This window comes from Astatotilapia calliptera, chromosome 1 (assembly GCF_964374335.1).
Source record: "Astatotilapia calliptera chromosome 1, fAstCal68.1, whole genome shotgun sequence".
NCBI classification, from domain to species: domain Eukaryota; kingdom Metazoa; phylum Chordata; class Actinopteri; order Cichliformes; family Cichlidae; genus Astatotilapia; species Astatotilapia calliptera.
In genome coordinates this window covers 18,878,574-18,905,756 of record NC_137422.1, presented here as the reverse complement: position 1 = coordinate 18,905,756, position 27,183 = coordinate 18,878,574, and the positions used below count along the sequence as shown (strand labels likewise).

The window sequence follows — 27,183 nt, the reverse complement described above, 5'->3', positions numbered from 1 at the left end:
CTGATAAGCAAAACACAGCACAGCATTAATACCATTACATTGCAGGATAAGATTATTTTGAAATGGTGCAAAGACACCAGAACTTACCACAGGGATGTGCAACTTGCTGAGAGGCTTGCCATCGAGCAGGTAGGAGCCAGTGTAGGTTACATATTCAGCGTAACACTGTGGAGCCTGAGGCGTGATGTAGCAGAGAATCTTCCTCTTTTCCTCAATCTTCTTCCTAATCTGCAGATAGTCAAAGTACGGGTTGGAACGTTCGCTGCGGTAGGGTTCAATGTCGTCTAGCTTGATGGCATTGACCACTACAGCTAAAGTCTGCTGTATCATCTCCCTGGTCTGCTGCATGGCTGTATTTACCAGCTGAACCTGGACTTGCTGCCCTGTAGAACGTGGAAACTTCCTCTTCCGTGGGTGCTGGGTTTGAGATTCCTCTTCGTCGACAGGAAGAGGACGACCTTTTGTTGTCTTGCTGAGAACCACCGTAGAAGTCGTCACAGATACTGCTGGGGTCAAATTAGAAGCAGTAGACGGGACACTAAGCCCAGAGTCTTTCTCTTTCTTCAGAGCTGTAAAGGAAGATGCTGAGGTGGGTGTTGGGGTTCTAGTAGGAACTGGGTTAATGCTCACCACCGGACTGGTTGTCACTGAGGTGGCAGCGGTAGATGAGGTTATTATGCTAGAGGTAGGAGGGGTGGCAACGGCAAAAGCAGCAGCTGGATTGTTCTTGGCGCGATTTCGGGTCATCCTTTGCGGGATTTCATCCACCTTCTTGGGAACATCTACAGGGGTGGACACTGTGGTCAAGGTCACCAATGTTTGCTTGGATGTGTCCTGAGTGTCCTGTGGCTCCACGGAGGTGGAGAGGGTGACCACTTCTGGGATCTGAGGAAGAGGACTGCAGGACACAGGCTCTGGTACAGCCTCAGGCATCTCCTCCTGTCTCGTGTCCGGCTTGACAGCAGGCACAGAGTCCAGGGTTATATGCAATGACTCAGAGTGCGAATGCATCTGTATATGTGGTTGCTGACTGGCATCTGATTTTACAGATGTATACAACATGCTGGGATCAGACTCATCCGATCCCCCATAAGGTAGTTTTCTTTCCAAAATGCTGCTCTGTTGTTGGTTAAGTCCCACTGAGCTGTTGACAGGCACACTTTGAGGCTCGGGGTCCAATTCCTGCTGGAAAGGGGCACGTGGTGATGGCACAACAAAGTCCTGTCTAGCAGATTCCCCTAAGCCTAAGTCTCCAGCAGAGCGTGAGGTCTTTGCTAGGGTTGGCAGGTCTACTTCCATGATGTCCAGATCCTCTCTGTCTGTAATAGTGTGTCTAATGTGGGTCGACACACTCTTGTTGTGATCAGCAAGTTCAGGTTCCCCAGACTCAGCTTCTTCTGACTTGTCTGGCAGTGGAAGGTCAGGCAAGGAGAAAGGTCCCAGGTCGTCTTCATCAGCTGAAAATGGATCTTCCCAGGGAACCACAGGCTCAGGGCCCACAGCTGGAGCCATGTGAGTTTCAGCGGCAGCACTGAAACTGTGTGTGCTCTGTCTGCTGTCTGGTTCCACACATGTTGTCTCTGTCTCCACCTGGTGTCCCTCTTCGATGCTCGGCTTGTTGCAGTCTGGAAAGAAGGACTCCAGCCTATTGGAGGAAGAAGAGTTGTTTAAATAGTTGGGGTCCTCATCCATAGCAGTGTCTGGCCTCTCTGGAGAGGGTATATCAGCCACAGCCTCCTTCTGCTCATCAAAGTCCTCTGGGTCATCTTTGTGCCACCTGCTCCAGGTAGCATAAGGGGAAGTGACAGAGGGGTGTCCAGACAAGGGCTGCATGTCATTATCAGAATGGGAGTAAGGGCTGGTTATTTTGGAGACAGCAGCCTCTATTTCTCCATATGTCCTGTGGGGAGATTTCATATCCATGTCATTGTTCCAACCCATGTTGTGATCGAAACAGTTCTCTCCGTGGTCAGCTGCAGGATGTGTGGGGGACAGTTGGTGGACTTCTGGCTCATGCTGGTCTGGAGACTCTGCAGGCCAGCTCTTCTGCAAAGGATCCTCAACTTGAGGAGAAAACGAGCATGGCTCCCTTGTTTGGTCCGGCTCATCCACTGCACAGTGCTCTCCATCAAGTCTCTCATCCATGTCGCCCTCTTCCTCCTCCTCTTCCTCCTCCTCCTCCTCTTCTTCTTCTTCCTCTTCTTGTTCTTCTGTGACAGATGGAAGATTTGAGACGACCAGATTAGGCTCGCTGTGGTGGTGCTCCGTGATATCGTCGATATCCAAGGGTGGCAAGGCAGCTGGAGCTGGAGTTGGTGGTGCTGCAATGTCAAAGCATGGCTCCTGGGGGTCTGGCCTGTGAACTGGTGTCGACGGTTTGGGCAAGAAATTGTTGTACACACTTTCAGGAAGGTGTTCATTACCGTCGTTGCCAGCAAGAGTTGGTGTTGCTGCATCTGGTGTTTGATAGGATGGCTCTCGCCGAGGTGACGGTACCCTTATCGGAGGAAAATACGTAGACATCAACTCCAATCTATCCAGAGTTCCAGATTTGTCCTCGAGAGGCTGACAGGCAGACGTCTGATCAAATTCCGCCCCTGGATCATTCTGCTGTCGAAGAAACTTGTTTGCCTCTGCCTTGAACTCATCTTCTAGAGGGCGGCGGACATCAGAGGATGCAGAACGACTGACAAGGGGGAGCTGGAGGTTCTTCGCAGGGGTAGGACATGTGCCCTCCGGAAAAGTCTGGGGGTTAGAGTACCTGCTAGTGGACAAAGAGAAAAACAAAACATTAAGCCTCAGTCCAAAACAATCAAACTATAACATTAGTAACATGCAGTGTGTCTGAGTATTAAAATACCTTTCAAAGAAGGATGGGGAGCAGGCATTCATTGACATAGTCATTGCAGACGAGTTCTGACAGTCCAGCGGATCCAGCATAATGTCAGGGTAATCCTCTGCACTACAGGATGGTGTACGTGGAGTTTGCATTACGTCCTCGAAGCTGGGGCATGACATGACAGGTGTAGGTGTGGGAACACCAGTTGGCCTGCTTTGATCTGGCCTGGGAGAAGCAGGGAGGTTGTCCTTGATTTGGTGGCCAGGGAGCCAATCCTTTGAGTTCTGATTATCAGTAGGCTGGAACTTTCTGCCTGGAGACATCATTTGGGCCGGGAGACCAACATCCTTCAGCTTCTTCTCTTTAAGACCAGACTCAAGGCTGTTAGATTTCTTGGATGATAGCTCACTGCGGCTTTTCCGTATTTCCTCTGTAGACTTGGTTTTGTCTTTTAGTTTTGGGTCGCCAGACTTGGGTCTAAGCTTCTCCATCTGCTTCATTTTTTCTCTGTATTTCTTGAGCCGCTCTTCATTCTCTTGGTCTTTCTGACTCAACATCTGACCAAAACTTGTCATCTGAGAATCCCCATCAACCAACAGTTTTTCACGTGGTCGATTATCTTTCCTTGCATTGTCTTTGGGCTGAGAGAGCTTTTCATTTTCATCCTTAGCCTTAGATTTATTGTGGTCCAGTCTGTTGTCTTTGTCTAGCGTATCCCGATTTCTGTCTTTTTTCATATCAAATTTAGGACTGTCTTCCTTTGACCGGTCCTTCAGAACAGTGACCTGTGGGCTGTCTTTCAACCCTGACTTTGCGTCATCTTTGGAGTGTTTAAATGACCCAAAGCCATCGATATATTTATTCTTCTCTTCCTTAATTTTTTCTTTATGCTTTTCCTTTTTCTTTTTGTCTTTCATTCTGTCACTTATGACGCCAGTTCCTTTGTCTTTGTCCTTTTTGGACATCTCCTTCTCAAATTCTAATGTCTTATCGAAGTCGTCCTCTCCGTCTCCCTTACCTCCGTATGGGAATGTGTAAGGGTCTGCCTCTAGAGGCATAGGCTCTTTCTCAAAAGGCAGGCTCTCTCTGCGGCCGTAGGACTCTCTAATTTCTTCTGTTTTGTCACGTTTGTCTCCTTTGTCTTTTTTTGTCTTTTCCTTCTCCTTGTCATGGCTTTTCTTGGATGAGGACGAAGAGGAGTGCCGATGCCTCTCTTTCTCTCTGAACTTGTCTTGTGGCGTAGATATGGACAGGGAGTCTCTTCTGTCCTCGGCCATATCAGGCAGGCTGATTGAGTCATAGTAACTGGTGAGGACCGGATCGTGACCTCTGTCAGTGAAACTGTCGGAGGAGATTTCACTGTTCTTGTCATTGGAGTCATCCTTGTAGTCATTCATAGCCTCCTCCTCCAGTTTTTCTAAGAGAGACTTCTCATTCTCCCCGCTTCCTTTCGAGGGCTTTCTTTCCTTGGAATGGTCCTGCTTGTCTTTATATTTGCTCTTGGTTTTTTCCTCGCTCGTGTCCCTTTTGTCCAGAAGCTTCTGCTTGTTTTTCTTCTCTTGGTTTGAGTCCACTGACATCCTGTCTTTCCTCTCCTTATGTTTTGTATCTACCGGGTCTTTCCTGTCCTTGCCGTGTTTCTCCTGGGAGCCTTTCCTCTCTCTACCTGTGTCAAATGTGGCCTTATCCTTCTTCTTATCTTTGTGCTCTTTGTCTTTTGCCTTTTCTGTGTTATGTTTACTATCTGCAGAAGATTTTCTTTTTTCTGAAGGGAAGTGATCCAGCTCATCTTGATCGGGTGTCGAATCTTTTCTGATGGAATCAGACACCAGTACCCCACCGCTGTAGCTGTCGTCGTCATCATCGCTTTCATCAGTGAATATGTCGGCTATTTTGTACCACGTTTTCTCCCGGATCTTCTCAGTTTTTCTTTCCTCTTTCTTTACCTCCAAGAAATCTTTCTCCCGATCTGAATGTTTGTCTTGAGAGGCCTTCTCTTTCTTTTCCTTTGTCTGTTCTGAAGACATCTTTCGATCTTTGTCTTTGCCATGAGAGTCTTTATGTTTGTCTTTGGCCCCCTCCTTCTTGTCTTTGGTACTCCGGTCAGCATCTTTATCCTTGACAGTTTTTTCTGTGGAGCTTTTATCACTCTTGTCCTTCTCCTGATCAGCTCCTCTGTCTTTTGTTTTCTCTTTGTGCTTGTCAGCTTTTGTCTTTTCCCGTTTCTCCATTCCCTCACCCTTCTTTTCTTTCTCCTTCCCAGAGTGGTTCCTTTCTCTGATATCACACGATTTACTGACAGGATCAATGTCTTTGAAGAAAGTATCATTGCCATATTCATCTCTTATCGATTCCTGCTTGATTTTGATATCCTTTCTTTCTTTCATGAACTCATACGAGTCTTTACGGTCTCGACTGCTGTCCAGAGAATCCTTGTCTTTTTTGTCCTTGGCTGCCTCTGTGGACTCTTTCCTCTTCTTTTCTTTCTCAACTGAGTGGCTGGAGTTTAATTTTTGTTTTTCTGACCAGTCTTTCTTCTTTTCGTTTGTCTTTTCCGAAGGGTCCTTGTCTTTTTTCTTAGAAGTAGCCTCCTTTTCTGATCTCTTCTCATTGTGGTCTGATTTCTTGTCCTTGACTTTGTTTTCTTTCCTCCTCGTCTCCTCCTTAACAGTCTCAACAATAAGTTTAACAGAATTATTGGCTTTGTAGTCCTTGTACTCTTTGACAGGAGCATCCCAGCTGTCGTCACCATAGAGGGAGGAGTCAGAGGACATCTCAGAGCCCCATCTGTCATGATGGTCATCGGAGGCACTGAGTTTTGTGTCCTCCAAGTTGAGGAAACGATTAACGTCATAACTTTCGTACTCAGACTCCTCTTTCTGTACTTTGTCTTTTTTACACTTCTCCTTATCCTCCTTGGCATTTTTGTCCTTTTCCGCCTTCAGATGTTTTTCCTCTTTCTGCTCACTTTTCCTGTCTGTCTTTGAGGAGGACTTCTCCTTAGACTTTTTCTTTTTCTCCTCTTTGTGAGCTTTTTGTTTATCTTCCTTGGGTTTCTCCTTCTCTTTGACGTTCCTCTCCTTGTCAGATTTTATAGGCTTTTCCCTCTCCTCCTTATTTAACTTGTCCTTGCTGGAGTCCTTTGTTTTCTTGTTTTTCTCCTCTTTTGTTGTTCTGTGCAGGTCTTTTCCCGAGGACCAATCCTTATCCTCAGACTTTGTTTTCGAAAACCTGTCCTCCTTTTTCGAATGGTCTTTTTCATGTTTGGATAATTTGACTTTGCTCTCAGCTGGTGATTCTGACTCAACAATTAGGGACTTTTGCCTCGAATCATCAAAATCAAAAGAATAGCTCTTAACAAATTTCTCATTCATATCTTGATTAAGCACTAGACTAGGAGCTTTGTCCTTCTCCTTATTTTTGTGCTTGTGCTTCACTTTATGCTTTTTCACCACTTTGCCATCCACGTCAGTTTTGGAGATGGTGCTCTCTGTATTTTTGTAGAGCTCTGAGTTTTTCTTTTCCACAGTGTTACTGTGCACGTTGTTATTCTTCTTTTTGTTTTCCTGCGCTTTCCTCTTTACTTGTTTTATCGACTCCACGCAGGAATCTTCAGCTTCAGAGGAGTAGTCAGACCCACTGGACAGTCTAGTTCTGACCGAATCTGAGAGCGAACTGACGTCTGACCATGTGGGAGACGAGACGGTCTTCCAGTTATCCGTCCTCCACTGCTTTGGATGCTGTTCTGCTAAAGACGGCGTCTGTTTCTGAGAGTTCAAGTTTCCATGGGAGGAGGAGGAGGAGGAGGAGGAAGCATTAAAGCCTGGAGAGTCTTTCAGGTTTGCTGCAGAAGAGTCTTTTATGCTATTTGAGCCCTTATCGTCCTCACTCTCCAAATCCGCGCAATCGGAGTCAGACGTACAGAATTTGTCGTTGACTTTACCAAACCGGACTTCTTTACTGACACTATTTTTACTGTCCTTCTTTCGCTTCTTCTTGACTTTATTCTTGTCTTTTTGTTGTTTAGAGCTCATGCTGCCAGAGTCTCTAGTCTTAGTATTTGTTTGCTGGGCTTGTTGCCGTGGCGTAGGCGCTGGCGTGAAACACAACGTCCTATCATCCTCGTCTGAACTATTACTGTCAGAGATGATCCGCCTGCCAGGTTTCTTTGGTGTGAGCGAGTTGCTTTTGGAATAGGTTTTAACCTCCATCTTGGGTATAGAGATGAAGCTGTTGGTCTTGCTTACTGAGTCCTTGCGGAAGTCTTTTTTCAAGAGGTGTTTATCGTCTACGGGAGGGACGCGTTCCTCCTCGTCATCCTCATCAAATTCGTATTCATCTTTGACAGGTGTGACGGCAGATTTAGGAGGGTCTGCGGTTTTCCCTTTTAACTTCGGGCCCTTCTCAACATCTGAGTCTGTGTTATTGCCATCAACAGAGCTGGACGGGGCAAACGAGGGGGCGTCTTCCTCCTCTGAAGATTCTGTAGAACATAAAGAGCACAAAGAGGACACAATTAATTTACTACTTATAGCCTCATGTATTTGAATAACTTTTGTAACAGTTGTGCAATTAGGTGACTCAAAGATTTAAGATTGAAAATGATACCTGATGAACTTTCTTCACTTGAGGTGTAAGTGCCTTTCCCCAGCAACAGATTGAGCATAGTTGGAGAGTTGGCAACCTTCAGTGGGGTTTCCCCTCTCCTGTTGCTTTGACGCGGGTCCCCTCCATACCGTAAAAGTAGCTTAACCACCTGAAAAGGATAAAACTTTAATGATTTTTTGCAATTTTAAAGGTAATATCAGCAACTTCTCAAGTGGTTCAAAGCTTAATAGGATAAAGAGTACAGAATTAATCTTCCACTTCAAAGTTGTTATTTAGTTACGACGAAGCTAGAGCGGGATTTTTGATGGACAGAACTTTTCCACACCAAAACCTCCAGACTTTACTGACAGCAGACTGGGTGATGTGGCGTCTCTGCAACCAATTTTAGTAAAATGCCAAAAGCCGTGTAGAGGTGAGAAAGTATGATGGTCTGAAGCTGCTTTCAGGCCAGGAGAATCAGAGTGAGACAAATTCTAACATCTGCAAAATAGCACCAAGTAAGGGGTGGTCTTCAAAATGTTTTCTCAGTGGGGTTGTCTAAAAAAGATTCTCAGATACTAATCAATACTAAATGTTTAATTGGATCAATTTGCGACAGCATTGATACCAACAGTGCCATCTTAACCTCACACAACACTGCTGCAGACAGGCAGGAACACTTTATTGACACTGGTGGTGATTAGTCTTGGATGTCAAAGATCAGCAGCAAAATTAATTTGATTATAAATCTGATTACACCATTACTTCCAGATGCTCCCTGTGGACACCTTTGTGGCCAAAAATGTCTCATTGACTTCTATTAAAACAACATCAACATCTCATTTCAATGCCATTACAGTATAAAACCATGCACGGCCAGCATTTGATTTTGAAGAAAAGTAGTGAGATTTGACATTTTTACTGTATTCCACTGGTGCGTGTACCTTTTTGCAATGAAGGTGTTGAAAGGGTAGAAAATTTGAGGACAGTTCAAGAAAAAAAGACTAGTGGTACGATTCATTTTAACCTGGTATTTAAACAAAACCACATCTAAACTCACTCTGTAGCCATCTTCTCACTTTTAAAACTCAGATTTTAATCTGACAAACTTGTTTTGATGGATCACAAATGGGCCACTGATCATTAATATTTTCATTCTTCTGAAGCCTGAAAACCTATTTTGTTCTTTACTATTAGCAACAATGACACACGACACCTTTGGCGGATTTATTTTTACCTTGAAATGTCCATTATTCGATGCATCATGTAGAGGGGTGTCATCATCCAGCCCCTTGGTGTTGACCTCTGCTCCGGCTGCCAGCAGCTGTTTCGCCACATCATAATACCCCCTGTTGCATGCTTCATGCAATGCAGTCCAGCCTGAACACAAGAAGAATTATAGTCAGAGAAGTGTAAACTCTAAATGAATCAATGGTACACTGCTACACACACAAAGCAAAGGCAAGCATAAAACAAAGATGCCCTTACCTGCAAAGTCTTTTACATTCACATCAGCTCCCTCGCTGATGAGCTCCTTGATGCGGCGTACCTCTCCACGGATTGCTGCTCTGTGCAGTCGAGTCTCTCCTCTCTCATTCCGTTTATTCACTTTGTCTTTGGTTTTAGATGCAGAGTTTGGCGTTCCCTTCTGACCCAGACTGGACTGTGACTGATGCTTTGGTGTTGTATCTGTAGGTAAGACATGCATATTTCACTTCAGTGCTGCAAGAGTCAGTCACACTCTTCTGGGAGAATTTACTCTAACTGTTTTTGTTTTGTTTACTACTTCTACTGTGAACAACAAGGTGCTATAACTGCTTACAGCCAGAAGGGGGCAATCCAACTCTAGCAATAAACAGCACAATTGCTGAACCTACTTTACTTGAGCTTATTTCATCACATTTACAAGATTAAATCCAATCCTTAATCACATTTACATTATTGAGTTTGTACAGCTATTGTCCCAAATGATATTTGAAACACACTCGCTTAATCTATGTCCATGCCCACAGGCAGGCAACAAAGAAATTAACATACAAATAAAAGCAGTTATAAGGTAGGATCAAACTAATTCAGTCTCAAATGTCAACAATGAGGGGAAAAAGTACAAACTTGTAACAATAGTTATATTTCACAAGTCTGAAAAACTTCCAGCTAAATTACTGTCGATCAAAAATAAAGTACAATTTTTGCAGAAATGGGAAGGTAGTAAACTTATAATAAGAAAAATAATCATCTAACACCAGAAAGGATAACTCAACACTTTCTCTGTTGTCATTTAGCCCAAATAGTGAGATTACGCCATCAGCTCCAGACGCAGTACAAACAGAAAAGCTGGTTTCATTTCCTTATGTACGGAATTTTATAAAAACAACTCCACTACTGTGGCGGCACGAATATGCAACCATTAAAGCAGCTAAAACAAAACACATATCACTGACATCAGAGGTTTAGATTCCAGCTAAGATGTGAAATAATTTTAACAAAGTGGTTCTGTTTAGAGGGACAGTATGACTGAGAAAATGCACAAAAACAATCAGCCCCAGCCTACAGCCCACCCTCACTGGTCTGCCATGCATGGATTCTACATATAAAGCTCCCTCCGATCCTTTTTTCCCCCCAATGTCGGCTGTCCGTCCACAGAAGACGTGGCCTAAATGATAAACACGCACCTGGACTGTTGACGGACTCCTCAGCTGTCATTTGCATGAGCAAGGCCACCTGCTGCCGCTCGGAGAGGGGGTACCCGGCCCGGATCCCTGGCATCCCCATTCCAAACGGCAAGCTTGCCTTCCGGGTGTTGGTGGGCTCTTTTTTAATGCGTTTCCGCTCTGGACCTGGTTTCTCTGTAACGAGAGAGGAGAGAAGCAAGGTTAATATCGCTGCATGTGCAAAAAGCTGCATGATCATTCATACACAGACACACACAAATCTAATCTACTGATCCATGTGGTCAGGGAGAGTAACGGGAGCCTTATTAGTGCTACAACAGTAGAAGACATTAACTGTTATGAATTGGCAATTTTTAAAAGAACACTAAAGGCTCACAGCAGTAACACCACTTTCAAATGTTTCTAAAAGACAGATTATTAAAGTTCATAAATCAATAAATAACTAGTAAACATTCACTATGACACATCTCCAAAGGTGTTTTATGACTTTCCAGATCAAGTATAGAGTACTGTAGATCAGCACTGAGTCCAAACAGCTTCTTTACTGTTGGCATCAATCAAGTAAGTGTCATGTATATGTGAGAACAGCTGCTTTCATAAATGAAATTCAGACAATGTCAACATAATCTGACCGAGGGAATCAGATGTGGGCATTATCTGAAGTTGTCCTTTGTGACATGGTCAAACTGGAAATACCCTGCTTAGTTTTGGCAAGGACTGGCACCAGTGTACAGAAAGCAGGAGGCGGCACACACGACGCCCACACACTCCCATTGAATTCACTCTTTTAAAAAAAAGAAAAACTACCTGATCTATTCTCACAAGCACTAGACTGGTCAAGACTGGCTGCCAGGTAATTCTGAGGAAAGTTCAGGGCTGCACTGCTACGTGTGAATAGAGATTTACAGAGCGATAGAAGGTACTTTATTCTTCCCACAGGGAGGCATTTCTATATACCAGGGGCAATCTTTCAGTCACCAAATGAGCAACAACAACAAAAGCATTTTGTCAAACCAAAAAACAAAAACAAAAAAACAAAACCAAAAAGTATTCATTTTTATCAATAATCAATGGGTTTCTCCCTATTTATTTCACACATTTTATCCTCTTTTTGAATTTCCATAGCAAACCCTTTGCTACTTTCCATGACCTAAACGGGCCTCTGTGAAACAAAAACAAAAAGAAAACAAAGACTTGCTCGCTTACTGCATTCTGTAAATGCAGCCGTATGTGTGAGAGGTTTGTTGGCACCAGTGGGCGACTTTTGTGTTATTACCCAGCTGCCCTTAAAGAAGGGAGGGGCCAACAGGCAGTGTGTTTATGTCTGTCTGTCTCCAAGCCAATCAGCCAGAATGGACGAAAAAAGGAAAGAGGGTGTGACTTGGCACAACCATAGTTATTATGAAATAGCTGGTGTACATTTCAATTCAACATGGCCTTGCCAAGGTCACCACATGCCTGCCTGCCTGCCAGGATTACTGGAGACACAGTGCTACTGGACAAAAGCAGCTGCTCCACAAAGACACACCCAGCAATTATTTTCAGTGGCAACATACCATCTGATGACCCATACAGAGGGTAACGCTACACATGACTGCAGCGCTTCATTACTGAGGGGGTATCAAACCTCACAGTTATAATTCAAGCAACAATACAGGCCTCCGGTCATAGGGAGGAAGAAGCAAATTCAGACGTGCGTGTACAAAGACGCTGTGGACCAGTAGAAGGGTCTGAGTCTGATTTCTGAGCAACTTCTCTCACTCCCAGACTGGAAGCACTGCAGGCCACAAACACAAGTAAATAAGGCAAGAAGGAAGCATGGCAGCGCAGCCTTCCGGTGTCTAAAAACTTTCCAGGAAAATATTTTTCCACTCGCAAGTACAGGGCTGATGAACTTTCACTAACATCTGTGAATACTTAAAGCTAATGTACCCTCCACCCCTCTTTGATACAGTCTCACGTTCCCCAAAGCATTTGCCATTTAGACACATTCCTTCTGCTAAGCCTTTAACAGCAGGGACCACAGAAACAGCCCAAACATGTTTTTTTCAGCAGCAGAACAGAGAAAGAGCTAAGCTAGCTTTTCCAAGCTATGTTTATTAGACTGAGAAGCAGGAAGGCAGTTATTACCCAGCTGCACTTAAAGAGATCTGCTGCTAAACATACAAGACCCAAGTCTCTAATACAACAAAAAAACTGTCCTTCTGCGATACAGATCAGACTCTAGGCGACCACTCTAAACAGAAAAGAAGCACTTTCTATAAATCCATGCTGCATAATTATAATCAAATACAGCAGTTGCAGGAGGTATGGTCACCATGTTAAAGGGAAAACTACAAAAGAAACACTAGCGAAGCAGCAATAATTATATTGTGAGAAATATGAGCATAAAAAAATATGCTCTTTCCATTCATGAAGGAAGGAATGTGACTTTGCTTTCACTACATTTTTGTCTGGTTAATCATCGTGGGAATTTTAAGGAAAGATACGGATCAAAATATTTGAAGAAAAAAGCTTGGTAAAATGCAACTGTGTTAAATTATCACCACACAAATCAAATTAACATGTCACATGTGGATTTCTGAATTAAAGAAATTAAACACAGTATGTCTGTCTGCTGGATGTCTATTTAGGTAAAACTGCAGGGCTTTTATGTGGCTTAGTAAAATGATATTACTCAGCTTAAAGACAGGGTTGAAACCTTACTCTCCTCACTGCCTGAAACTTGACTAACAAGATAAAGGAGGAGGAGACTGAAAAAGGAAGGAAAGCTGGGTAGGGACTATCACCCCATGACTAGCCTGCCTACCTGAGCCAGGAGGGAGGGAACCACATCAAACACAAATGTCGGGATATAATGGGGGCAGATTCTGATATGGTAGACAGACAATATGACAGTGTGAGCTAACGCCAAAACAAAGAGACTGTCTGCTTCACTTAGCCAACAGACACCATGACAAGAAGAACCGCTCCAACCAGCCAGACCAAGTCTGACCGTAACGCGGGAGCATCGAGCAATGTTCTGTTTAACGACCCAAAAAGTCGCATAAACAGGAAGCTAAGGGAGAAGAGGCAGGAAGTGGCCAACAGGATGTTTTCTCAATGATTCGCACTGAGCAAGAGAAAGTCAGAAATGTATAGAAAGAACATCATGTGGTGCAGTACGCTCTGTTTGTCAAACAGATGCAGTCAGTGAGTGCGCCTTCTGTCTTTTATTTTTTCTCATAAACATCGTGAATCTGGGAAGATAATCTATGCGTTATAACCAATTAGCGAGAATACATGTGTGCACTGAGGATCCTTGCACACCACTATCTGTTTTTATGACCTGTCTCAGCCAAAGCTTCTCAGACATGGCAATAATTAATATCTTAGAATGCTGCCAAAGAGGACAAAATGACTCAGTTTGAAAAGAGTAAGGTGAGCTGAAATTTCAAAAACACAAACAGAACAGCTGATTGAGATAATGCCAACCACCCAGTCACATATCTGCGTCCTTTAAGTCTGCCCCTTTTTACACCCCCATCCCCAAAAAGGTAGTTGCTCCTTTTTTGCATCTGCCAGTAGCTGCGTATACTAATATCCCTTTTTCATTAAGACCTACTTGGCTTGACGTGACACAACTCAAGTCATGTAACTGATGCGCGTGGGGTAATTATAGCAACTCAGCCAAAAGTTGTTATTCTTATGTGACACAACACAACACAACACTGTAGGGCGTCGAGGTGATGGTATACCTGCCGCTCTGCCTACAGCTTTTTTCCCCCCAGACTCTGAGACCATGGTGTTGGGCTTAGTGCTGCCAATACCCTCGTTGGGTTTAAAAAAAAAATTGCAGTTTTAATTTTTGTGAAGGAGTCGCTCTCATGTCATATTTTCACCTCAACTCAGATCGCCTGGAACCTGGGCTTAGTGCCTGGTACCAGACACTACCACCTAATGGAGCCAAGCCCAGCAGAGTAGGTACTAATTGAAAAGGGTTATAACTCAATGCCCAGACACAACCGTGTCAAGCACTTTTGTTGGTTACATCGTGGACTCTACAGAGGTTTACAGCAGAAGAAGAAATTAAACATCAGAAGATACAAATTGTTTTCCAGTAAAAAGAGCAGCAGCAGGAAGAAATTTGGTATTTTCCTGCCTGCTCGTTACAATCCACGAGATTGTAACGGGCAGAGAATCCACGAGAGACGTGTGCGGACTAACTGAAAGACGTAGGCGTAGCTGCAGCATTGTGCCCCCAAAACACACTGACAGACCCTGTGCTTAGTGGGTGTATTCACAAGAGCTCCACCCCCAAATGATGTCATATTTCAAATTGTTTGGAATAGAAGGTCTGTGTATTTACACAACGCTGAAAATGCCTGCAGTGAAAAGATATTCAACAGCAGCTGAGCCGTGAGGAAAGTTCATGTAAAACTGGGCTAACTGACAGAATGCCATCACACAGTATACTATCGAATGATATTAGCCAGATGGTAATGGTCAATACTGATGATTATAAAAGCAAAGAAGGGATGGGATACACATAAGACACACCGTGCCTGAATAAAAAAATAAACAAAGACACAAAAAAGACCCATACTGGGTGATATAATTTTGATTGGAATATAATAGAAGGGTATATTGTACGAATTTTAAAAAACGTATTAATCGTGCTCTCTAAACAGCTATATTTATCCGTCACCAGTGTGCAAGCCACAAAGGAAATGAGCATTGGAAGAGAGGCACAGATTAAGAAGGGTGGGGGGGGCTGTGACGTGTTCGAGGTGTAAAACTTTGCAGAGAGGTTAAAAACAGTCCCAGTAGGGTCAATTGAAAGGCCACAGACTACAAAACACACATATGTAAAAACGCCAATTTTCATGCAGGTGGAAGTCCAGGTTAACAACACACATTTTACTGCCCCCATATACTACCTGGGTAGCTACCGCTAACAAAAATAGGTCTGTCGCTATGACACAATGCAACCTAATAAACTTCTCACGTGACTGGAAAGCGTGCAATGCCAGGAGCCAGCTAATCTTCAAAGCTTGTACAGTGTGTAAATCTTAGAAACTAACACAATATAGCTCAGATCAGAGACAAAGAAAGGCAAGGCGCTGGAAGACAACATGAAACTATTAGTATACTAAAAGAATTTCCAGCTAATGTTCCCGTCTTTAGATTTCGCATCTCGTGTGATTGAGGTAGGGTGAAGATTATCTCAAGATAAAAAAAACTAATGGATAAATAAAATGAATTCAGCAGAAGAGATTAGAATATTAATGCACAACAAGTAAACATTTGTGAAGAAGAACATGAAATAATCTTGCAACTTAAATGGAAGTGAAGAACACGCATACACAAATGTCCAGAGATTTAAGACATATTACAGCCTCTCAAACTTTTTAATTTATTTATAATTTGCTTAAGTTGAGGAGTAATCACATACAACATTATGTGTTTACAAAATACTTGTCCAATCTTGCTAAACACATCCTCATGCCCTAACAGTCATCTGTTGCATACTTGTAGTTTTCCTCTTGTGTGTGGAGAGGAAAGGTTTTTTCCCCAAGTGTAAACACTGAACATGAACCAATTTAGCAACTCACCCAGTGCTGATGAAGACTGTTACCAAAGCCTCTAAGCTGGACCATTATCAACAAACTAAATCCTGAACCCTTAAAGCCCAAAGTCAAACAAGCGTGAGGACTAGTCCTTCTCTCCCTAATTAAAAGAAAACAGCTGGAGCCTTACCAAACCCAGGCCTGGTCAGGCTTGTATGTTGCCCAAATCCCCACTTAATTGGATCATGATTTTGTGTGGTCTTCCTCTCCTTTTAGACTATGATTGTAGGTACAAACTCCTTGATTCTCAAACAACCAGCTAATTCAAAGTTGGGAGCACTTTCACTTCACATAGGTCAAGCCCTGTTCGCACACCAGTGCTAACTACTCTCCGTTCTCTTTGATTTCCGCACTGAGTGCTCAGGTAGAGTAGAAAAGCGCTATATAAGAACCAGTTGAGTCTATACAAAGTCACAAGGTGATCGAGATGCAGAAACATGAGCGTAAACACACAGCAATACAGCCTTACCTGAGTCAGAATCTTTCTGGTCTCCATTTGCTCCAGCAGTGAAGGGCAGCTTCCTTTTAGAGGCCTTTTCTTTCATCTCTTTGACCCCATCATTGCGATCCAATTTGGGAGTCTTGTTTGATAACACCTTATCCTGTGAAAGCAAAAAAACACTGGGGTGAGCAAGTGTCTTCATCAGAGCAGTGCACTTTATTTGTCTACCTTACTTTAAAGTCCTAGAAGCAATTCCTGACTCAGCTGCCACCTTGAAAACACCCTCAGGCACATTTTGAAGCATTAATTAAATTAACTTTAATTTCAATGGTCACCAGGAAATAACATCTGATAAAAGACTGCACAAGTTTGCTGACCGCAAACTCCGTTTATAAAAAGCTTTTCCCCCCTGGAGGTTATACATCTACCACCATATTTTTAAGTCGCCGTGTCCCTCTTTCATAATGTCTCTGGCTATACCTTCCTACTGAATTCACTGGCCTGACTCTTCTAGCTATTAAGAGCTTCTCAAAGCAAAAGTTTTTCCAGAGTTTCCTCCTAGATTCCTGGCCACAGTAAAAGAGCCAGGCACAGGGAGAGGAGGCTAAGCTGACGCCGGCTTGGCTCTGTGGTCTACAGCTGCTGGAAACAATCACAAACCCCTGTGTATCTGCTATCAACAGATGTAAATACTTATGTGTTTGCCCAGCTTAACTTAACGGTTGTTCTGTGTTTGGGTGCTCATGCAAACTAATTTATCCAGAATACCTTTTTTAAAAACAAACAAAAAGACCCCCACAGACCACAAACAGTGGAAGATGACATCATAAACAACTTGTAGACATCTTCATAATAGTTTCTTGTGTGGTAGCAGTAAATAATTATTCATTATTAAAGCTACTTTATGTTGGTCCCTTTCTTTAGGAGTCGCCACAGCTGATGGATGCACATATGTGATTTGGCACAGATTTTACGCTGGATGCCTTTCCTAATGCAGCCGTTTCATTTATCCAGGCTTGGGAATGGAACTGAAGCTGGGTTTGTATCTCTTACAACGAGCTACTAACAATTATTCATTATTAATTTATATACATTTTTAACTAGAATACACAGAATTCAACACAGAATTATTTTTAAAGAGGAAAGCAGTAGCTTCTCACTGAGCAAATATATGAAGTCAAAGCCATACGCTGCATTCCTAATTGCAATACATTAGGAATCAATTCAAAGTGGACACTTAGAGATATTTGTAGATGACAAAAACACAATATTAAAAGACAAGTGTTGCATCTGTGTAACAAAAAATGTTTTTAACGTGTCCCCCAGTAATGGACCTATTATGCTTGATATTTTGCGTGCTGATTTTGACATCACATAGTGTGTTGTGTGACACTTTGCAGCGCTTTGGCCATTTGTGCACCTCAAGATCTTTGTAACCTGGCACGTTGTGCCGTGGCTGCCGCAGCTGGGTTGAAGACACGAGTGTACGATTGTGTGGAAAAACCTTTGCAAAACAACACCCGACAAAGTCTTTGCTTCCGTGTTTTGACTTCTTCTTCTGTGGCGATATTGTCTGAGTGGTGACACCTATCGCTCAGGAGAATACTGCAGTGGTTTCCTGCGCCTTAACGGTGGGTATAAATGTGAGTGACTGTGAGACAAGATTGGGGCCGTGATCATTGCGACCACTGTGGTGGGTTTATCAGGGATTTAAGTCATGACTCATGTATTTAGGTTTCTATATTTAATGTACTACATGCTTATGCTAAGGAGGTAGAGGAAGTCAGCTGCTGATTGGAAGGTTGGTGGTTCGATCCCTGGCTCCCCCAGTATGCATGCCAAATATCCTTGGGCAAGATACTAACCCCGACTTGCTCTCCAATGCATCCATCGGAGTATGAATACGTATGAAGGACAGTAATGCACTGACAGTATAGATTACAGTGCTTGGGTGAAAGGGTGTGTATGGGTGAATGCAGCGTGTTGTACAGAGCACTTTGAGTACTCCAGGAGAGTAGAAAAGCGCTATAAGAATCAGTCCATAAACAACAACAAAAATAAAATGAAACAAAAGAGAGCTGATACTGTTTATATGCTAAAAATGGGACATTGTTGTGGCATTAAAAGGATACCATGCTTTTAAAGGATCTTTTTTTTTTAAATAAATGATATTACCTAAAAAGAAAAGTGTTTTTCATAATTACATTATTTGTCATGTAAGGTTCTGGTCGGTATCGTGAAAGTCTAAATGTACTCTCTTACAATACAGTAGTCAATACTGGAATTTCAGCAATGACTCCATGTATGATTCAGACGACACCATCTGTGATTAAGCGTTCAAAAACAAAAAACAAAAAGCATACACAGGATTCAGCACAGAGTGAAAAATAAAAAAAATCAGTCCACTATAGCTCCCTATAACTCCCTATACAAATGCTCAAGCAAAACTTCTACAGGAAGGATCTAATCATTTGACGACTCCGTTAACTACACAGGTTTAAGGACTCATAACGTAAGATGCAAGACAGAGGTGAGATAACGTACAAACAGACGCTTTAATTCACCTAATTTCTCTGTCCTATCTTCAGTACCCTGCTCATCTATCTCTATCCTGAGGGCAGGTTTTCTATTATGTATCAACTCTTTGAACTCCTCCCCCTGCCCTGCCCCAGTCATAAGACCATGATGTCATGGTACAGTAGAGACAAACAGTGTCAGCTACAATGAGCTGATCTTTCTGTCTGCCCGTCTGCATCCCCGCTCACTCCCACAAAGAGAGAACACACCATTTGAGCGAAATTATGATGCATACGTTTAAAGCTACAGTACATCTTAAGCATGGAAAACACTATGTGAATTATTTCTTAAAGCAAACAAACAAACAAAAGAACCATCATATAGCTCTGGTTAACTGGACTGGGGAAAAATGGTCAATTCACCAACTCAAATCTCTAAAGTTCAACCGGGTTGATTTTGGAGAATTAAGTGTAAGCAAAGCTTTGACAACTCAAGACTTTCCTCTGATCTGCCTTCACACGACACCCTGTTTGGTGGTCTCCTAGCAATGCGTGCTCTCTTCGTCTCACTCAGTTTTCCACCCACCCCTGTTCGCTTCTTTCCCTCCCTCCCTCCATACCAGAGTCTGATGCAATCCTTTGCAGAGGGTTGTAAATCCATGCCTGCATAAGCTGTACCTCTGCTTTCTACACCTCTCAGAGCTGCTGCTGGTAGCTGAACAGTTAGTACACACATGACATCATCAAGCTGCGCCCAAAACTTTGTTCCAACACAAACAGTGACGACAGTATCTGTGTCAAATTCAAGGTAGTGAATACGTCATAACTGGGCAATAAGGTGACACCAATTCAAAAGCACTTCAGACATGTGACTTAGGGCTTTTTAAGACAACAAACACTGAACCCAAGTCTATTATGCAATAGTCCATTATTTAATTAAGCATTTGTGCTGAAGTCAAATGCAAGAACTATAGTTTAATTAAAAGGAATCTCCGTCGAGCTGTTTATCAATCATTAATAACTACAAGATACAACTGAGAGTAAGAAGATTACGCAAGTACAAAGACCTGCGCAGGTATGTTGTATTAAATAATAGCTCAGTCGAAGATGTGGCAAGAAGAAAACAAAATATAGCAAATATGCAGGACTGGTGGAATAAAGTATTCATACCACAATATATTGTATCATTTGTCTTGCAATACAGTACACATACCAAATGCAAATTTTTTATTAAAGTAAGCATGCAGTCTATATAGATTCCCCTACTAAATCACAACTTTACACCACTTATTGTGGCGACACTTATAAAATCTGTACAAGTCAAGTAAAGAGACATTAACCAACATCAACAAGAAAAAAGTCAGGGAGGGGGAATCGCAACCTATCATGAGTTGATGACTAGTACATGCTGGTGCCCAAGCTACAGTATGGTTTGGTCTGTGATTTTAGTCTGTTGTTTGGTTGCCAAACCAAGTAACATGAGTGTAATGCTTTGTGGCTATAAATTAGATGTTACCGTTATGAAATTAAAAATAATGGGATACTTTTATTAGGTGTTACATATGATCTTAAAAAGGGTTGTTTTAGCCTGTTGGTAAGTGGTTACTAGGTAGCATGTTAATGTCATAATATGCAATAAAGAAATAACCACTGGCAGGGACCTGAGATAAACCATTTTCAACTTCAAGGCAAGTGAGTCAAGCAACTACTAATGAGAGTAAAACAAACTGGTGTTTAACATATGACCTGGTAGTAAAAACATATAGGGTTATCAAGGGAACTAAGCACCAATTTCAAAGTTTTAGTGAACAGTGTGGATCCAGATTAACGTTCATCTGTGTTGCAGGTTTCGTTGCTGAACTCCTGATTGTGCAAAAAAAGACAGACAGAGATTTGATGCCTTATAGTAAGCTTCCTACGCCTGATATATAGTAACACTTAAACATTTTAGGCAGTAAGCTAAAGTGAGTTTGAGAAAGAAATTTTATTTAATTTTATTTTTGTATTTTAAAAGGTACTCGTCAGGGAGGTTTTTCTTGAAAAACCTGCAACTGTTCCTCAGTGGATTTAGGACATCCCATTTATGTCATCCCAGACTGACTTTAGTGTTCTAACAAGCTCAAGATGTAAAACACTGCACTGATGAGAAAAGCCCAACCTAAAGAGCATCACCTTATTAACATACATTATAATGTATGCACAGAAAGGTTAGAGAGAAGTCTGAAGTCCAGAACTACATCACATGCACACATGAACTTCTCAAATTAAAAAAAAAAAAAAATCTGCTTCATTCCCATTTTTCTGTTTGATTTAACTTTTGCACATACCAGTACTTATGCATTCATGTGATTTGAACATACCTATTTTGATAGCCCATGTTGTCAGAGAGGGGACAGTGCATAACTATGCACAGGTTTCACTTTTGCCCCATTTCCATGTCATGGAGTCAAATGACATTTGCAAAAAACAGAATAAAAACCAATCAGATATCTTACGTTCTTCTACAGTACCCTGGCTTTGGGTATCTGCTGATACCTAGTAGCGATCCAGTGAGTGTGTTGAATTATTACACTGTATTTTTATACTTGGGAAACAACTGGGGATCTATATGTGTAAGGCAACATCAGTCTTGAGTCAACGCTATCTTTTCCGACTTAGAAAAATTAAATGCAACAAATAAATACATCCGCAACTATAAATTAGCTGAATTGGCTGTTTTTAGTGAAATAACAAACAACAACAGTAAAACAGCAAAGAGATACAGTGGGGCAAAAAAGTATTTAGTCAGCCACCGATTGTGCAAGTTCCCCCACTTAAAATGATGACAGAGGTCAGTAATTTGCACCAGAGGTACACTTCAACTGTGAGAGACAGAATGTGAAAAAAAAATCCATGAATCCACATGGTAGGATTTGTAAAGAATTTATTCGTAAATCAGGGTGGAAAATAAGTATTTGGTCACCTCAAACAAGGAAAATCTCTGGCTCTCACAGACCTGTAACGTCTTCTGTAAGAAGCTTTTCTCTCCCCCACTCGTTACCTGTATGAATGGCACCTGTTTGAACTCATCATCTGTATAAAAGACACCTGTCCACAGCCTCAAACAGTCAGACTCAACTCCGCCATGGCCAAGACCAAAGAGCTTTCGAAGGACACCAGGAAAAGTATTGTAGACCTGCACCAGACTGGGAAGAGTGAATCTACAATAGGCAAGCAGCTTGGTGTGAAAAAATCAACTGTGGGAGCAATCATCAGAAAATGGAAGACATACAAGACCACTGATAATCTCCCTCGATCTGGGGCTCCACGCAAGATCACATCCCGTGGGGTCAAAATGATCATGAGAACGGTGAGCAAAGATCCCAGAACCACACGGGGGGACCTGGTGAATGACCTGCAGAGAGCTGGGACCAAAGTAACAAAGGTCACCATCAGTAACACACTACAACGGCAGGGAATCAAATCCCGCAGTGCCAGACGTGTTCCGCTGCTGAAGCCAGTGCATGTCCAGGCCCGTCTGAAGTTTGCCAGAGAGCACATGGATGATACAGCAGAGGATTGGGAGAATGTCATGTGGTCAGATGAAACCAAAGTAGAACTTTTGGTATAAACTCAACTCGTCGTGTTTGGAGGACGAAGAATACTGAGTTGCATCCCAAGAACACCATACCTACTGTGAAGCATGGGGGTGGAAACATCATGCTATGGGGCTGTTTTTCTGCCAAGGGGACAGGACGACTGATCCGTGTTAAGGACAGAATGAATGGGGCCATGTATCGTGAGATTTTGAGCCAAAACCTCCTTCCATCAGTGAGAACTTTGAAGATGAAACGAGGCTGGGTCTTCCAACATGACAATGATCCAAAACACACCGCCCGGGCAACAAAGGAGTGGCTCCGTAAGAAGCATTTGAAAGTCCTGGAGTGGCCTAGCCAGTCTCCAGACCTCAACCCCATAGAAAATCTGTGGCGGGAGTTGAAAGTCCGTGTTGCTCGGCGACAGCCCCAAAACATCACTGCTCTCGAGAAGATCTGCATGGAGGAATGGGCCAAAATACCAGCTACTGTGTGTGCAAACCTGGTAAAGACCTATAGTAAACGTTTGACCTCTGTTATTGCCAACAAAGGTTATGTTACAAAGTATTGAGTTGTATTTTTGTTATTGACCAAATACTCATTTTCCACCCTGATTTACGAATAAATTCTTTACAAATCCTACCATGTGGATTCATGGATTTTTTTTTCACATTCTGTCTCTCACAGTTGAAGTGTACCTCTGGTGCAAATTACTGACCTCTGTCATCATTTTAGGTGGGGGAACTTGCACAATCGGTGGCTGACTAAATACTTTTTTGCCCCACTGTAAATCAAATGAAAAATAAAAATGTATTTGGGTCGTTCTTTTAAATTTTTTGCACTAATCTCATTAGGTTGCTGCATAATGCTCTTACAGCTGCACTGGTTGCTCGTCTTCCTGCACATACATGCGCTTACCATGAGGCTGACAGGATACGGCTTAAATGAAGCAATTTTTATGATGTCTCTTTGATTGAACTAAAGACAAGTTTTTAGCTGTATCAACTCACTTGACCCGTTTGTGGTTAACTAAAAAACTTTTGCAAACATTTATAAAAAACAAACAAACCCCAAAACAACAACAACTATTGGTGTAGCAAGTGTAAAATACTTCTAAACCATATTGCTTTGCTTTTAAATTCACTCTGGCTAGCAACCAACACGCTACAGCTGAGGTGTGGCAAAGCAAAGCCTGAACAAGACCACCAAAGATCACCAAAAACCAGTCTGAAATATGGGAACAGCACACCCCTAGAAACATACATCAATATTTATATTTCCATGGAATGAGCTGGGACAGAGCTTACCATACAATCAAATGTGCAAAGAAGAATCTTACTCTTTTTAATTATTTCATTTACACACTACATTCTACTCATTACTTTGGTTGTTAAACTTAAAGTAAATACCTATAAATTGCAGAGTGATGCAACACATACATTGCTCTACTCCACAGTACATTTGAGATGAGCTCTGTAAGCTGACAAGTCAGAACCTGCCTCCAGCTGGTCCACAGAGCCAATGCAAAGCATGGTGTGACTGGTAAACAACAACATTAGTTTGGGACAGAAATCTTTTTGATGTTGCGTAAGGAACTGTCAAGCTTACGGAGATAAACTGGTAATTACTAAATAACTAAACTGATGTGAGCGTCTCAGGTTTATGACCAAAAGGTCAGAAAGTGCTGTTTAAAGGGAGTAAATGATTTCTGCTGAAGACCACGTGTCTTTGTCATTCAGTTCAATGATGATCTAAACCCCAATCTAAAACTAATTTTGTCATTACTTTAACTCATGTTTCTCCAAGTGAAACAGGCTTTGTTGCTGTGCACTGTGTTTACTGTATGCTTTTCAATCTTACCTTTTTCCCACCTTGCTTTTCCACCATGTCGGTGTTGAGTGGGAAGTGGTCCAGCTGGGGGGTTTTAGAACCCCCACCTTTGGGCATCGTTCAGCTCTCCCCACGCCAAGCTTCATTCACGCTGCCATTGCATCGTCATCAACCGTCTGGAACAAAGAGAAAAACAAAATGGTGTGTGGATGGAGGGGAGGGGGAGTTTAGCACCTGACGTTTCATTGAAAACACATTTACACACTGCCAGACGATGCAGCCATTAGTGGTACATCAAGCACTCCACTTTCAACCATTACACCCCTGGCTCTGGAGGAAGAGCATTTAAAGAGGGAGGAGAGCTGCAGCTGTGGCAGGCAAAGGGCTTATCTGTTCACCAGGCAGAACCCAAAGAGCAGTAAGAGCCGCCTGAATACTTAAAAAAAGTTGTTAGAAATCTCTGTTAAGTGTAAACCCAATCAAAGTACAATTACTTTTAACAGAGGCATGCTATTCATATCAGCTACATCTTAAGTGCTGACATACTAGAATTTGGGAATGACAACAGGGCAGACTATGTCCAAGATATTGCATAATGCACATGTTGTGGGCCTTGGAACAGCTGAGGAATGTCTTTAGAAATTTAACCGGCACGTCTCAACAAAAACCCAAACAGCTACTTACCGCCAAAGCTAGCCAGCCCTTGTAATTGTGGGCTTTACCCTGTACTAATTTATGGCATCCTTGCCATAGTGACTAAGGAAGGTGATCCATTGTATTACAGCAACAACAACAAAAACAATCATCTCTGGTATAAGTGGTTTTATTGTAAATTCACAATAAACCATGAGAGTTCTGTACAGTTTATTGTCCTCTGTGTTCTTAGTGTCTACTTTGCCTTACGTGCAAGTACACAACAATATGTGCATTACTATCCACTGCCTTTCCTTCATGGCCGCCTGCTTCACAGGGCCATGAATTAATCATACATTCCTTTCCTCAATTCTCTCCTCTGTAATGTACTTTCTCTAAAGAGTGCGTCCAAATGTGATCATCCCTGTGACTGACTGAGTGAGTGAACAGATGAGGCCATGGCTGCATTATTTTTTCCCTCTACTTTGAGACACTGGCACTCCTATCTTCCCTGGCGCCACTTCCATCTCCACTCCACTCCCCTCCCCCCACCCTTCTTCCCTTCGCTCTGCAGTTATCCTATTCAAAGACTGCTATTTATATCCTTCCAGGCAAGTCAGTCAAGTCAAGACAGCCAGCCAGCCAACCAGATAGGCACACAACTGCAGTGGACGTGCTGACCCCCTTTACAGCTGTAAAGAATAAGACATGAGAAACACAGCAAACCACAGGCACCTTCCTCACTCGCACAGTTCATTGTTAGTCCCTCTTTGCTACTGGTAGGCACTTGCTGCAATCTCCCTCAACTCCCACCTCTCACCACACCAAACAAAGTGACAGGAAGGTCGACCGCTCTCAGAAATAAACAAACACTGCAGCCACGCACAGACACACACATTAAACTGGGTCAGCGAGGCTTCTAGAACAATAATCTGCACTATTTTGGGACTACTATGATAGATGATAATAGCAACCGAGCATTTCGCTGATATGTGAAACACAAGAAAATGCTGTTTGCAAGCTTGCAGTCACACAAAGGCACACATGGAGAGGAAACCCTGTTCAAAACCAAGGGGCATCATTTCCTGTGTAATTTCATGCCAATAACAAGACACCCAATATCTGCTGACAGTGTGTCTGTGTTTCGTCGCTGAACAGTTGATTAATTTCATATGTCCATTTATGAGTGTACATACAAGATTTCTACAAAATGTCACTTTGGGATGTTTTACAACCAACAGACAAAGTCATTTTCTCCAAGAACAAACTGCAAATTCATTCAACATTACTAAAGAAAATGAGTGTTTGATTAACATTACACTATTTAGTTTAATTTCAGCCTTTATAAGATGATGTGTAATGGAAACCAGACATTACTAACTTGGCAACCACTGCAAAAACTACTCCCACTCAATTACTTGGTGGGTTTTATCTACATATTCAGAAATGTAAGTGATCATGAGCTTGCATATAGTGGGAGTGCGTTAAAGTGGTGCTGAATAGTAATCTAGGCCAGCGAACAAAACAACTTTCAGGTGTTTTGAGGTGTTAACGGTTGAAAAGAAGTTTAAGCATTTGCTATCTTTAAGGTGCCAGAAACATTGGTGACCCATAAGGAATGATCAGGATTTCTACATTGATTAGTCATAAAACGCGGCCTTCAAACCGGAGACAAATGCAATATGATAAAACACACTGAGAAATTCCACACGGTACACTTTTGTGCCACTGACTTTGCCTAAACCTACTTGGTGTCAGGTGTTCCAATTAAGGAGATGAGATTGTAAGTGTGGCTTAAGAGGTGTCACTCCCTATAAATAAAGGCATACAAAGTCTGATTACTGTCAAAGCCGTGTCTTTTCGAGAGAGATCAGTTGATGTGAACCATGGCAAGATTGCTACTACATTTTCAGGCTAGAAGCATTTACAAATGGCTAGAATTCAGGTCCACTACCTGGGAATGGGCGTCCTGTAAAGAGCACACCAAAAATAATCCCAAATTAGGTGAAAAAAGACCAAAAGGTAACAGCAGAACAACTGCACAAATCTCGACAACTTGTCCACAATAAGAAGAAACACTGAATAAGAATGGTGTTCATATCAGGACATCGCAGCACATCTGAAAAGACTCTCCAGATATTTCACAAGACTTGCTGGATAATGTTGCTAGATAATATTCTGTGGACATGTGAGATCAAAGTTAAACTTTCTGGCAAAAACCTAAGGGACTTCCAAACTGGAAGAAGAATTTTTTTTTTTCAATGGAATGTCACGACACAAGACCATGACCTGAGTTTAAGGCAACGAAAGACAGGGTTACAGAGCACACAAGAAAGTTAATAATAAATTAAAAGGATAATTTTAGAACAAATCCCTTAGCTACTTGTGACATAACACGAAGAGGGCTGTTCAACCAAAACATCCCAGAATTATTAATTAACGCACTCGATTTGTAGTGAGGAACCGTCCTCACGTCTTCC

At 42.3% G+C, this 27,183-nt stretch overlaps 1 protein-coding gene across 3 annotated transcripts in view; it reads right to left on the bottom strand.

The window, feature by feature from the left end:
* Positions 1-27,183, bottom strand: part of ankrd11 (ankyrin repeat domain 11) — a 115,606-nt gene that overhangs the window by 2,065 nt on the left and 86,358 nt on the right. For 2 of the 3 annotated variants that reach the window (XM_026166284.2, XM_026166291.2), the window contains 8 exons: positions 24,101-24,246; positions 16,177-16,309; positions 10,099-10,272; positions 8,915-9,115; positions 8,664-8,806; positions 7,448-7,595; positions 2,861-7,322; positions 88-2,764 (listed from right to left, as the gene is read on the bottom strand). In XM_026166284.2, coding sequence (XP_026022069.2) covers positions 88-2,764; positions 2,861-7,322; positions 7,448-7,595; positions 8,664-8,806; positions 8,915-9,115; positions 10,099-10,272; positions 16,177-16,309; positions 24,101-24,187 — 8,025 coding nt within the window. In that variant the 5' untranslated portion in view covers positions 24,188-24,246. The remainder of the gene's footprint in view (positions 1-87; positions 2,765-2,860; positions 7,323-7,447; positions 7,596-8,663; positions 8,807-8,914; positions 9,116-10,098; positions 10,273-16,176; positions 16,310-24,100; positions 24,247-27,183) is intronic. The other variant, XM_026166297.2, reaches the window with a different exon arrangement.